At 36.6% G+C, this 14,973-nt stretch overlaps 1 protein-coding gene and 1 long non-coding RNA gene across 2 annotated transcripts; both read left to right on the forward strand.

Annotated features, from left to right (window-relative positions):
• The first annotated feature begins 5,300 nt into the window (after positions 1–5,300).
• LOC147503829 (uncharacterized) lies at positions 5,301–6,604 on the forward strand. Its single transcript, XM_086604972.1, has 5 exons — positions 5,301–5,632; positions 5,737–5,938; positions 6,011–6,103; positions 6,196–6,306; positions 6,425–6,604. Exons 1-5 carry the CDS (start codon positions 5,301–5,303, stop codon positions 6,602–6,604), a joined length of 918 nt encoding a protein of 305 aa, XP_086461098.1.
• A 295-nt stretch (positions 6,605–6,899) lies between these two features.
• LOC147503830 (uncharacterized) lies at positions 6,900–7,360 on the forward strand. Its single transcript, XR_015221174.1, has 3 exons — positions 6,900–7,011; positions 7,098–7,199; positions 7,283–7,360. It is a non-coding gene; the product is annotated as an uncharacterized LOC147503830 (long non-coding RNA).
• Positions 7,361–14,973: the final 7,613 nt, after the last annotated feature.

A 14,973-nucleotide genomic window follows, 5' to 3' on the forward strand; every position in this document is an offset into this window, starting at 1 on the left:
TTCGTTCCACTCTTAACTCTCAAGACTTAAACAAATTCAATTGAGCAAACACAAGGAACAATGGTGAGAGCAATAATTATAGATGTGAATTTATACTATGAGATAATACTATCAATTGACCTTATACTAATAGTAACTAAAGTAATTAAATATAGATGAATCAAATATGGATAAAGAATTAGAGGAATTTGATTCCACCTTGAATTCAACTCAATAACTTAGCATAGATTGTTGTAATCCAATTCTTACGTTCTTACGATAAGAATTGGTCGTTCTAATCCCTAATCATTCATGACAGTCTCTACTGACTAATGACTAGCATGTGAGGAATTTCTATCCATTCTCATGGCGAATCAACTCCCTTCTAGAGTGGAATAGACTCTTACAACGATTCTACACTACACAATCAAGTTTTAATCAAGGCTTCATCAAACCCCTCTAATGGAGGTTTAGCCTTGATTCATCAAACTATCATTTCCCAATGAAATTAAACTAGACATCATATAAAGGTTCTAACTTTACTAAATTGAACTAAACAATAATTCAAATCTAAATTAACAACTAAGAAATCATTAACGACTAAGAATCGAAATTAGATCTAAGTAATTTTAAATAACAAAATCAAAATTATGAAGAACTAACTATTTTATTGATCGAATGAATAATAAACAATGATTCAAATAACTAAATTAATAATATACTTTGTTCTAAACTAATTACTTGAACATAAAACTAGATCTAAAACAAGATATGGAAAACTAATTAATAAACTAATTAAAAATTCTCAAAACTAGATCTAGAACTATCTCTAATGGCTACCTCCTATCTATTCTAAGTATTTCTTCAGAGCTAAGTCTTGTGTGTGGAAATGGAAGAGACCAGATCCACATTTTCATGCAAGAGCTTAGGAGCCATGTTTTGGGCCGGAAAATCGAGCCCAAAACACAATCTCTTCAGTCCACAGGATCCTTTTCAATTGGATCTAACTTCAGTAGGCTTTTAATCCACTTTCACTTCTCTAATTAGGTCAAAGTTTAAACCATTGGAAAGCTCTTTCCGAGCCGGTCGTTTTGACATAAGGTACGCCCAATTCCGAGGCCTGAGTCCAAAGATATGGTCTTCGTAAGTTCTACTGACTTTTGTGTAATGTTTCTGCCCACGTTGACTTTGACTTTTCAGCTTTTGATCGGGCTTTACAAAGGCTTTTTCTCCTTGAATCTTGGCCTTTACTCACAAAACTTCTTAGCAACCAACCCTTGCTCCTTTATCTCGCCAAAGTGGCACATTTCTGCACATAATTGACTTCAATGCCTGAAATACATAAAAGCACGTAATCAACATTAACTCTTATTTATTACTCACATAATTGGTCTAAAAGTATTATTGTTAAGGGGTTAAAACTACAGTTTTGGGCTCTTATCACCTGACCAATAATACCCTTGGGCGATTGCTTTATGAGCCAGAGATTGTGCTCTTGCGTGGTTGCCACATTCACCTTTGTGAATTTCATCGAAAATGAGTTGGCCTTCACGTGGAGTCCTCCTATGGATTTATGGAACAATCGTCCGTTGATTAAGGTGTATCTGGGAGCTCGGAATTTTATGGCACGCGAATTCTTTGCTTCTGCTGGGAGCTCCCCATGTAGAATAAATTTCAGAAATGGGCCTATCCAAGATTGAGTGATCTCTTCTTCGGATGAGGGCTGAAAGTTTGTGAGGTTGTTGACACTTTCTTGCTGGTAGGCGAGTCTCTCTAAGATGTCAATGTAGACTGTGTTGGGACATGCATCCTGGGTTTTTGAGGCTAAGAAAGCCAAACTGTCTGCATGTCTGTTGTTTTCTCGGGGAATGTGTTCTAAAGAGAATGTTTTGAACGAGCTGATGATGTCATTGACGACCTGATCATACTTAGCCAGGTTTTCTCTGTTTGTTACATACTCTTTGGTGATCTGCTTGATGATTAGTTGTGAGTCACTGTGAGCTTTTAGCTTCTGGACTTGTAGTTGTTGTGCCATGCGGAGGCCTGTGATCAACGCTTCATATTCCACTTCATTGTTTGATGTTGCAAAATCGATCTTGATTGACTTCTGTAGTTGTGTTCCTTCTGGTGAACTTAACATAGCCCCCAGTCCACTATCGCTATTGTTGCACGCTCCATCTATGTAGAGGTGCCATGTGTCTGGGGTGGTTGGTTGATGGAATGTAGTGATGGGCTCGGGTTCCCAGTGGACATCTTCGACCTGGCCTTTGCGAGACATTCTGGGAACGAATTCGATGTGATGCTCACCATGTTCTTCAGCCCACTTGGCCATGCGGGCTGTTTTGTTGTTAGAACTCAAGACCTATTTGATGGGTACATCCGTGATGAACTTGATGTTGTGAGCCTAGAAGTAAGGTTAGAACTTTTGAGCAGAGTAGAGCAAAGACAACATTATTTTCTCTAATGCTGAGTAATGTTTTTATGCATCTACCAATGTCTTGCTGGTGAAGTAGACTGGTTTTTCGATTCCCTCGCTTTCTCAAAATAGGACCGAGTTGATGGCACAGTCATTAGTTGCGAGGTAAAGCCCCAGTGTCTCTCCTTCAGTTGGTTTGGACAGGACGGGCGGAGTTGATAAGTAAGCTTTCAGGTCGTTGAAAGCTTTGTCACATTCGTCTGTCCATGTGAATGTTGCTCCATTCTTTAGTATTTGTAGGAATGGTCTGCACTTGTTAGATGCACGTGAGATGAATCTGTTAAGGGCTGAAACCATGCCAGATAGCTTATAGATTTGTTGTTTGGAAGTTGGTTCTGGCATTTCAAGGAGAGCTCGTATCTGTTCTGGGTTTGGTTCGATGCGCCTTTGTGGAACGAGGTATCTTAAGAATTTCCCTGAAGCTACCCCAAATACACATTTTGCTAGGTTGAGCTTCATTTTGTTAGCACAATCTTTCAAAGGCTTCTTGTAGGTGGGAAATATAATCTTTAACCTTTTCACTTTTGACTACCATGTCATCTATGTAGACTTCCATGGTGTCGCCCAGCAAGTCTTTGAACATCTTTGTGACCAGTCTTTGGTAGGTTGCACCTGCGTTCTTTAAGCCGAATGGTAGGAGGTTGTAGCAGAACTTTCCTTGTTCGGTTATAAAGGACATCTTTTCCTGGTCTTCCTCTGCAAGTGGTATTTGATTGTACCCACTATATGCGTCCATGAACGATAAGAGTTCATGTTCACAAGTTTGATCTACCAGTATGTCAATTCTTGGAAGGGGGAAGCTGTCTGATAAGAGCCCAAAACTGTAGTTTTAGCCCAATTATGTGAGTAATAATTAAGAGTTAATACTGATTATGTGTTTTTATGCATTTCAGGCGTAAAAGTCCATTATGTGCAGAAATGTGCCACTTTAGCGAGATAAAGGAGCAAAGGTCAGTTGCTAAGGAGTTCTGTGATTAAAGGCCAAGATTCAAGAACACAAAGCCTTTCTAAAGCCTGGTCAAAAGCTGAAAAGTCGACACGCGCGTAAAATGCAACTCAAAGTCGGTAAGAATTTCGAAGGCTGTATCTTTGGACTCAGACCTCGGAATTGGGCCTACCTTATGTCAAAACGACCGGCTCGGAAAGAGATTTCCAATGTTCTAAGCCTTGACCCAATCAGAGGAGCATAAGTGGACAAAACGTCTGTTGAAGCCAACTGCAGCTGAATAGGCCTTTTTGGACTAAAGAATTGGGTTTTGGGCCTGATTCTCTGGCCCAAAACATGGCTCCAAGCCCATGCACGATTTTTGGATCTGAAAGTATAAAAACCAAAGTTTAGCTCTTTGTTAATGGTAGCTAGTTAGACCTAACACAATATAGATAATTCTAGATCTAGTTTCCAGTATTTTGATTAAGTTTTAGTTCCATTTTCAATTCTTGTTTTAGATTAAGTCTTTGAATCATTGTTCTTGATTGATTAGATAAATAAAATAGTTATTTTGTCAATTTCGATTTTTGTCATCTCAATTTATAGATCTAGTTTTAATTCTTGTTGATTATCATTTCGTAGTTTAAGTAGATTGAAACATTGTTAGTTAATTTAGTTAAGTTAGAATTTTAATATGATGTGTAGTTATAATTCAATGGGAAATAATGGTTTGATGACTCAAGGCTAAAACCTCCATTAGAGGGGTTGGTGAAGCCTTGATGAAAACTTAGTGGTATAGTGTAGAAGCATTGTAGAATCTATTCCAATCTAGAAGGTCGTGATTCGCCATGAGAATGGGTGGACGACCTCACATGCTAGTTAGTATTCGGTAGAAATGCCATGAACACTAGGGATTAGAACTCGAATTTCTTGCCGTAAGAACGTAAGAATCGAGATACAAGAATCTATGCTAGGTTATTAAGTTGGATTCGAGGTGGATTCAATTCCCCTCTAATCCTTTATCTAGATTCAAAAACTAGTTTTCTACTCACGAGAATCACATGACAGCAGTTGGTATGTGGTTTTTAAAGCACCTTCTCGTGGATTCCGTGATTTTGAATGTAGTACGGAGGAGGACCTTAGCAATGTGCCTGCACCACCACCTTTTGCAAGTGTGGAGCTAGTTAATGACATCGAAGGTGACGTAGAAGGCGAAGTCTATAAGCATCAAGATTGTGAGGGAACTTGGGTGCTACAAAAAAAAAAAGAAATAGAGTGTAATTGGGTCTGTTTGTTTTCATTTTGTCCATTTAGACTGATTATTATGTGGTTTTTATTTTTGTCTATTTAGTTATTGACTTTATTTTGTTTTGTGAGTGCTTCTTATAATGGTGCAAGGCATGTTGTGTTATGGTGATGATCAAATTATGTACTTTATTTTATCTAAGTGCCATGTATATGATTGTTTTGTTTTTTGCTATACGTATTTTCTAATCTTTTCAATGCATGTGAAGAATGACAAAGGAAAAGACTAGAGAACTAACCCCGGTAAGATATTTGATTCTCTCTCAATTTTTTATTCGTCTTTGTATTTGTAGTATTTTAATATTTTCTTCTGTTTGTTTGGATTTTCTAGTACCAAAAAGCGGCAAGAGCTAAGGTTCAAAAGTTTAAAAGAGCACTTGTAGAAGCATCTAAGAAAAGTGGGCGTGCACATTCAGGTTTGTGTATATTGTTAATTTCCACTTAGAAAAATAATTATGCTTCGGTTGTGATTGTGTCATTAAGGTGTGGTTGTGAGTATATTATACCAATTTATTTTGTCATGTACAAGGTTCCAAAAGTCAAAATAAAGTTTATGGTAAGAAAGTTCAAGTGGAAAGGTTGCCAAGGGATCAACCAAATAAAAATTAGGATATGGAAAAGCTACCAAGTGAGCAACAAAATGGAAATCATGACCTGGAAATGGAAGATGACGAATGGTTGGAAAACCACTGTGAACATGACTACGAAGGAGAAGGTAATGCATCAGAAGGTTCGAATGATCCTCAACTAGCCAACACCAGGGGGCCGACAAAACTGAATCAATTGGATCCAAAAAGCTCAAAAAAACTTTTGCTTGACTTTAATGAAAAAGGTCTACCTATAGGTCCTAATTCGAACTTATACAGCAGTTACTTTGGCAAAGTAGCAAGGGATCGCGCTCCAATTGGCTATCCTACTTGGCATAAAGTAACACCTGAGATTAAGTACAAAATGTGGACTGTTATAAAGGTAAATTTCTTTATTTACATATCAAGTTATATATTATTAAAGAAATATAGTAATATTTGTTTATGCATCTTTTACAAAGACATTTTGTAGCACCGAGCGTGCTAGAAAAACAGACTTTTAAGTCTATTGGGAAGCTCTGGCATGGGTTCAAAACAAAATTGAGATCAGGAATTTATGATGTATATGATACTGACCAAGCTAGAATTGCGCATTGTCCAACTGATGTAAAGTTACCTGATTGGAAAGCATTTATTGCAAATTGTTCACGCGAAGGATACAAGGTATTCATCATATATTATATTGGTTATAAAATCCATTTTGCATATCAAGACTCATATATTATTTTTTTGTAGAAACTAAGGGAAAATGGGAAGAAGGCAGTTCAACACCACAAGATGCCCCATACTTGTAGTCGTAAAGGTTATGCAAGATTGGAAGATGAGTTGGTAATTGAATGATCTATTTTTGACTTGTGAACATTTTCCCCCTTAAGAGTACTTAATATATATGTGAAATGTTTTATTTCCTTGTTCTGTAGAGACGTAAAAAGGGTAAGGTTGGTAAGCCCATTACAAAGGTAATCAGATGGGTTGCAGGCCACAAGAGGAAAAACGGAGAACTAGTAAATGAGTTTGCTAAAGAGAAAATAGTATGTCCTTCACTATTCATAAAATATTTTCTAAGATAAAAGGCATGCTTATTCGATTTTCATGCGACTCTAGTTATATTTTTTATTCTTGTTGTTGTTGTTGTTGTTGCTGTTATAGGATAAGTTGAATGAAATAGATTGTGATATAGAATGTGGAAGAGGAGATGCCCTCTCACAAGTTTTAGGTCCTGATCCTAATGGGCGTGTGCGTGGAGTGGGATATGGAGTTACTCCATCTACTTTGTATGGTATCCAACAATGCAATGGGAGAATGAGTGAATTGCGGGGAGAAATATGATCTTTGTATTGGAAGAAATGTCTTATGTCAAGAAACTTGTTGCCAAACTATTGAATAGTGAAGAGGTATTCAAATTTGTTTGGGGATTCCATATATACTTTTGTTTTGATTTACTAACATCAAAATTATTTTCAGCCAAACCATTAGATGCATTCAACCTTCTCTAGAGGTGGCAATGAACCCTCAAAGTCCATCTTCCCAAAGCAATCACAATCTAAATTCTGTATGTATACAATGTTGGATTCTATTTTTTTTTTTAAAATTTCAAATTCCTAGATTTACATTTATATTATTGTTTCCTTATATTCATACAGGGACGGACTAAATCGAAAGATGTGTCTACTGAAAGATCTCTTGAGGGTCGACGTGACCACCAAAGTCCATCTGCCCCAAGCAATCAAAATTCAGTAAGTTTTCCATGTTAAATCCTATTTCATTAAATTTGAAAATTTCATGTTTTTTTTTTAATTTTCCCTTTCATGTTTTCGTAAAGGGTGGGGCTAAATCCAAAGTTGTATCTATGCAAAGACCTACTCATCAGGCTCAACGTGACCATCAAAGTCCATCTGCCCAAAGCAATCAAAATCTGATTTCCGTATGTTATCCTTGCTAAATGCTATTTCATTTAACATGTGAATTTCTAGAGTCATGTATGTATATCTTTTTGTTTTCATACAGGGTACTAAATCCAAAGTTGTGAAGTGCAAGTTGTTTAGACTTGTTCCTGAAGATGTCGTGGCATAAGGATTGTGGTATCTTGATGATCCAGCAGCTACAAAGATGCATACTAAGCCTTTAGGCCCGGTTATTCAAAGGTTTCTGTTGAAGTTGCAATTCAAAAGGATGCACTGCTTGTTAGGGGGAATAACGCTTTGAAGACGATAGAAGATGCTGTCTCTAGTTTTGTGGCTTGGCCAACCAATTCCATAATTAAGTTGTGATGTGCACTCAATTTTAAGAGCTAGTCTTTTGTTGTTTGAAAACACTTAAATTTTGAAGACCTTTTAACTATGCGTGTTTTGGGCAGTTGTGTTAGTTGGAATTGGACTCAATGAATGGTGAATGGTTTAGATTCTTCTACTCGGTGCTATATGTATATGTTTTCTTTATTATTCTTAGCTTTGTTATTGATCCGTTTGCAGGTTTTAGAACTAATCATTATTCATATATCCATACTGATTGTTCTATATTGCTTCTTGCAAGCCAACACTTTTTAACTCCGCCTTTGTAAAGTTGTCGCTAGCTTTACAATGCCGGTCCCAAGCCCGGATAAAGGAGGAGGGGAAAGGGAAGAGTATAGGGTATTGCAATTAAAATTTTCACTTTTTAAAATATATCAAAGTTTGGGAGTGAAGCAAATGATCTACTGCTGTAACACGGTATTTACTTCACCTCTTTTTGTATTTAGTTTTATGTCATAACCAAATACTGTTACTCATTAGTTCCAACTACTACTTGATAATTTTTAGGAATTAGTTTGATAATTACGGTTTGCATTATTTGATTGTTCATTTGTATTTGTGCTCAATAGGAGCTGAAGTTGTCGACGCATAAAACTTTGCTTGGGAAGTCGAGGCTTTGAAAAGTATGAACATGGATTTTCATGAACCTGAAAATGTTTATCTTGTCGCATTACAGACTATATATATGTACATTTACACAAATGTGGATTCTCGGCTACTTCGAATGATGTTATTGTACCATAGGTGCTGCTATGCTTACTTTTGAAGCTCTTTTCAGACGCGTCCAATTTGCAAGGAAGTGGGTTACATTCTGCAAAAAGTTCAATATAGAACCTCGAGCCCCTGAGTGGTACTTTTCTCAGAAGATTGACTATCTAAAAGACAAAGTCCATCCAAAGTTTGTGAGAGAACGACGTGCAATGAAGGTTTTAATCTTTTGTCCATATTTGGTTTATTTTTGTCTAGTATGTCAGTTCCCAGACACAGCACACACACGCACCCTGTTAGAAGAAATTATGTTGTTGGCCTTAGACAAATTAGTTGGATGTGTTGTCCGATCTTATCTTAGTGTTATCTACTTAAACTATGTTTTACTGATGGTTATGAAACCATTCAAGTTCAAATTAAGTGTTTGATTGCATCATTTCGTTTTCAGAGAGAGTACGGAGGCTTTAAGGTTCGGATAAATAGTTTGGTTGACATGGCAAAGAAGGTTCCCAAGGAGGGTTGGACAATGCAAGATGGAATGCCATGGCACGGGAACAATGTCCGGGATCATCCCGGAATGATACATGTAATTCGCCATGTATATTATCGTGTTTCCTACTATTCTTAAAACCTTAGTCCTTGCATCATCCGCTTTATCAATGTTATGCAATGTGCCCTGTTTCCCTCTCTATGTTTTATCTTTTGGTAGGAGACTATAGACTAAATTTGTAATACTTGTTATCTTGGTGATGTAATTGCATTGATTTGTGTAACCTGAGACCACCTTAGATACTTTTTATATCACCAAGAAACATGAAGACCTAGGGTATGCAAGTTGATCACGAGGGACAAAAGTGGAATGTTTCAAATGATTGTATTTTCTCATTGTTGCTTTTCTATCACCAATATGAAGACCTTTACTCATGGTTGCTATCTCATGCTTGCTTTCTCATAGGCAATCGCTTTTTCTTATGGGCAAAACCAACAAGTGGGAAAACACATACGATCGTGGGTTAAATTTGTTGAACCGTGGGTTATTCGACTTGCCATTCGGGATTTGTTTGATATTATACAAGAGGTAGCAATATTACAAATATGAGCCTGAAAAAAGTTTCTCTATCTTTTTTTGTATATATATATGATAAATGATGAAATGTATAGTTTACCAACGAAATGAACGATGAATTCACAACGTAAGTAAACTAAAACTGGACTTAATAGTCTCAATTATCAAAGCTTCTACTCTCAATGCGAATTGCACTAAGTGGAGTAGGAAGTTCGTTCCACTCCTAGTTCCCTAGCATGGATTGTTTTCTAAGTCTAAGAAATCAGTCGTAAGTCAATGAGAGCTTTACGAAGGGAATTATACTACGATGCAATACCCACGAAATGCAACTAGTCGATTATCAGACAACTAAGGGAATGCTACGTTGATTCGATGATAAGGAGTTAGAGGGGGATTGATTCCACCTTAACTCAACTTAATCCACTAGCGGCGAAGTCGTCAGTAATCGAATTGAACTGCTACACGTAACAATCGGTTCTTCCTAATCCCTAATTACACATGGCATTTCTACCAATTAATAATTAGCATGTGAACGATTAAACCCATTCTCATGGTGAACTAAACATTTCTAGAGTGGAAAGGAAATTACGACAATCTCCGATATATTGGAATCAAGCTTTCATCAAGGTTTCTCAACCCCTCTAATGGAGGTTTAGCCTTGAATCATTCATAATCATTTCCATTTAAATTAAATCTAAACATAATATAAAGCATTGAAATTTACTTAATTAAACAATAATGAAATCTAAATTAATGACTAAAATGAAATAAGAACAAGAATTGAAATTAGATCTAGAATTGAAATGACAAAATCGAAATTGATAAAGAATACTACTTTATTTATCTAATCAAATGAAGAACAAGATTCAAAGGTTTAATCTAATACAATGAATTGAAACTAATTAAACTAAGTTCTAAAACTAATTAATGGAGGCTAACTAATCTAGGTCTAACTATTTACCTAACCTAACTGCCATTAACAAAGAGCTAAGCTTTTGTTTTATACATTCAGATCCAAAAATCGTGCATGGGCTTGGAGCCATGTTTTGGGCCGAGAATCGTGCCCAAAACCCAATTCTTCAAATCCAAAAGGCCTCTTCAGCTGCAGTTGGCTTCCACAGACTTTTGTCCACTTCTGCTCCTCTGATTGGGTCAAGGCTTGGACCATTGCAAAGCTCTTTCCGAGCCGGTCGTTTTGACATAAGGTAGGCCTCAATCCGGTGGTCTGAGTCCAAAGATATGGCATTCGAAGTTCTCAATGACTTTTTCTCCTTTATCTCGCTAAAGTGGGCACATTTCTGCACATAATGGACTTTGAAGCCCGAAATGCATAAAAACACGTAATCGAGTATTAACTCTTACTTATTATTCACATAATTGGTCTAACAAGATGATTATTAAGGGGTTAAAACTACAGTTTTGGGCTCTTATCAAACCACCCCCCAAAACAAAGATTTTTTTGTCCTCAAGCAAAGATGAGAAATTAGAATAAGTGACCAAAAATGGAGTTCTAACTACTCTCGTTTCGTTGAGTGAGACTGCATTGACCATATGCAACAAGGCCTTAAACCACTAGGAATTCCCTAGTGGACGAGTTATAGCCTCGTGAGAGTTTTCCAGTGAAGGTACTCACAAACTTCATCTATACTACAACGACTAAGAAAATAAAACTATTGTTTCCTTATTCATGCTCAACTATCTATACATCTCTCTAGCAATTGAATAAGAATAACCAAGTCAGAAACCTAAGCTAATATATGCATAATAATATATCATCTACAATAAACATATACACAATGAGTAGTACTATAAAAATGTTTAGCGGGTTTGTTTCGAGAACTTCGAATAGCGTCCTTAAGTAGGTTCTCACAATAATAGTCAAGAAACAACACTCTGATTTTTCCACTCAAGTTTATTACTCCAGGTGTACAGTGGGCACACTTTACCTTACAATCTCAATGAGACACGGAAGCGGAGTCGATCAAACACATCGCCACTTACTATCACACTAACCTATTCCTAATTGAGCTAGAGGTCTTTATTAGGTGTTACGGGGGATTAGGAGATGGTTTAAGAAGGAAGGAAATGGATATTCAAAAGGACAAGTCTGAGATAATAGAGTCTTCATATTATGTAACTAGAGAAAACCTTGTTATTTACTTTTGCTTCTACACTTTGTTTCCATCCTTAGCCATATTTTTTTTCTTTTCTTTGGCTTTTGACTCCCTTTTATTCTATTTTTGGAGTTTTTATTTTATTTCTATTTTTATTTTTTCTTTTCTTTGGATGGAAACTTATTTTCTTTATTTTCTGAAGCACTAACTAATTTTTGTTTACACAGTTTTTTCTCTTCTTCTTTCTTCATCATTCTATTCTCAGACTTATTCTAAATTGGGTAGGTTGATTTTTTTTTTTTTTTTTTTTGTTTTATTTTTGTAACAGGGTAAAGGAATTGTGGTTTATGGAAGGGCAAATGAAAGACTTCGATTAGGGCTTACTAAGCGGAAAATAATTCATAGGTTTGAATTTCTGGCTATATCGATCCAAAGAGGGCCTAAATTCTCGCTTAGGATATGGTTTAGTGATCAAGCAAGTGGACGTGTGAATTCTCTATCCGGATTTTACTTCTCCCTTGTGTCATTTCTCAAATGTTTCACTCATATAAGGCTTTAGGCTATATTCTCACAGGATTTGTAGAATAAGTACTCTAGCCTAGATTTCAGAAACTTCATCGCTAACAATCATAGATACTCATGTAATATATTTATAGATAGATGTAAAGATTATTACCTATATATTAACCTAAGTTTCTAACAATTATTCTCGACGCGAACAAACTACGAGAGACTTCTAGATTGTTAAGAGCATGGAGAAAGAAACAATACCAATATTCCTAAGTGTATAGCATAACTTATTTATTTATATTTTTAAATTTTTGAAATTTTAACTAGAAAACAAATGCATATTATATATATTTATATCCTAGCAGATGTCTTAATTACACGTGTTTCTATGCCCCCCAAACAAGAAGCATGCTTTGTCCTCAAAGCATTTAAATAAAGAGGGTAGGAAAAATACCATTGAAGCGCGTTGAAATTCAGAAACATCTGCAAAACAAGGTTAGAACGTACTAATATAGGAAATAAAAACTAACGCAACTCTATAAGAGTTCCACCCATTATGGGGTTAACAGAATTAAATTGCTTGGGACATAAGCAGACACTAACAGAAACTAAAACTTACCTCCACTCCATTATTATTATTCAATATCTTCGTCATCCTCTACTTCTATAAAGAAGTGAGGATCCTTCGCGTCCTGCCATGCTATGATAATTTGCCAGGCTTCACGCCATTTATCATCTATGGTTGCTAACCTATTAAGTGCCACTTGGTCTGATGGGGTTGATAAATGTAAAATGAGTAGTTTACCTACGAAATGAACGATGAATCCAAACGTAAGTAAACTAAACTTGTCCTTTTACGAGTCTATTATCAAAGCTTCTACTCTCAATGCGAATTGCACTAAATGGAGTACGAAGTTCGTTCCACTCCTAGTTCCCTAGCATGGATTGTTTTCTAAGTCTAACTAGTCCCTCTTAAGTCAATGAGAGCTTTACGAAATATTATACTACGATACTTAATTAAGATGATTACTAGAAATGAACTACAAATGCTATGGAAATACTATTGTTTGACTCTAGATAAGGAATTAGAGGGGAATTGAATCCACCTCGAATCTAACTTAATGACCTAGCATAGATTGTGGTATCTCAATTCTTACGGTTTCACGGCAAGAATTCCGAGTCTAATCCCTAGTTTTCATGGCATTTCTACCAAGTACTAACTAGCATGTGAGGTCGCCCACCCATTCTCATGGCGAAACACGACCTTCTATAGTGGAATAGATTCTACAACGTTTCTATACTAAACAACTAAGTTTTCATCAAGGCTTCATCAACCCCTCTAATGGAGGTTTAGCCTTGAGTCATCAATCTAACATTTACCATTGAATCTAAACTAAACATAATGTGAGAAATTGAGAATTACTTAATTTAGCAATAATGAACCTAATTTAATGGCTGGAATAAAACAATGACAAGAATTGAATTTAGATCTAAAATGGAAATGACAAATTCGAACTTGATAAAAAATACTACTTTATTTATCTAATCAATCCAGAACAATGATTCAGAGATTTAATCTAAAACAAGAATTTAAATGGAGCTAAAACTTAATTTAATTAAATAAACTAGATCTAGAATTCTATATTCTAATTTAGGTCTAACTAGCTACCATTAACAAAGAGCTAAGCTTTTGTTTTTATACATCCAGATCCAAAATTCGTGCATGGGCTTGGAGCCATGTTTTGGGCCAGAGAATCAGGCCCAAAACCCAATTCTTTTAGTCCAAAAAGGCCTCTTCAGCTGCAGTTAGCTTCCACAGACTTTTCGTCCACTTCTGCTCCTCTGATTGGGTCAAGGCTTGGACCATTGCAAAGCTCTTTCCGAGCCGGTCGTTTTGACATAAGGTAGGCCCAATTCCGAGGTCTGAGTCCGAAGATATGGCATTCGGAAGTTCTGCTGACTTTTGCTCCTTTATCTCGCTAATGTGGCACATTTCTGCACATAATGGACTTTGAAGCCTGAAATGCATAAAAACACGTAATCGTATTAACTCTTAGTTATTATTCACATAATTGGTCTAACAAAGATGATTATTAAGGGGTTAAAACTACAGTTTTGGGCTCTTATCGGGGTGTAGGGTGCAACCCGTGAGGTTGTATCCGCCACCTACCAAGTCATTACCGGAAAGATCGAATAAGACTATTGGTGGGTCGCGACCGTGTCTACCCTAATCCAATCCGTGAAAACGTGTACAAAAAATAGGAAAGAAACATAGCATAATACGTGAAATTAGAACAGGCATAAGAAGGTACTTATGCCTCATGGTATGGGCTCGTGCTAAACTAGACATCAAAGTTAAGAATGTCATAGAACAGCGCCCCGTGGGCTAAAGCAAGGAAAAACGCTGCAAGTGGCATCATTCACGTAAGAAAAAAACGCCATTCCCCTAAAATGTTTAGCATAATCCAAAACATAACAGTTCCTATGTTCATGGACAGGCTACCAAGGGCAACGTTATAGTCCCCTTTGGTCCTCAATCTGGAAAATGCCCCGCCCCCATAAGCCTCGTGCAAAGACTCATAAGTGTAGACATGCATATTATCGAATCAATAGCACCATGGGTCTTGTATCTCAGCCGGGCATAGCAAGTCCAAGAACAAATGCTAGCAAGAACACGGTAATTTCCATTGGTTCATCGTCAATGTTGATAGAGAATACTTGTTCTCCATCCAAATCTCTCAAAGAAAATGCAGTTATTATAAAAATAAGATGCAAGTCTTTGGAGAATAAAGTTCACCGGTCTTACCATAAGAGGTTCCCAGCAACGTATGTGATCACCTCACAAACCAAGCACCGTAAGTAGTGCTTTGGAACAAATCTTCAAAGACTGTTCCGGTATTATTATAGGAGATGTCATCTCAAAACTACGCCTGAAACAAATTTGCAAAACAACCCTCGTACTACGCCAAAAAACTGGAAAATTTCTGGTCCACGGAAGTCGAGGTGCGA

The sequence above is a fragment of the Coptis chinensis genome, chromosome 4 (genome assembly GCF_015680905.1).
Source record: "Coptis chinensis isolate HL-2020 chromosome 4, ASM1568090v1, whole genome shotgun sequence".
Lineage (NCBI taxonomy): Eukaryota > Viridiplantae > Streptophyta > Magnoliopsida > Ranunculales > Ranunculaceae > Coptis > Coptis chinensis.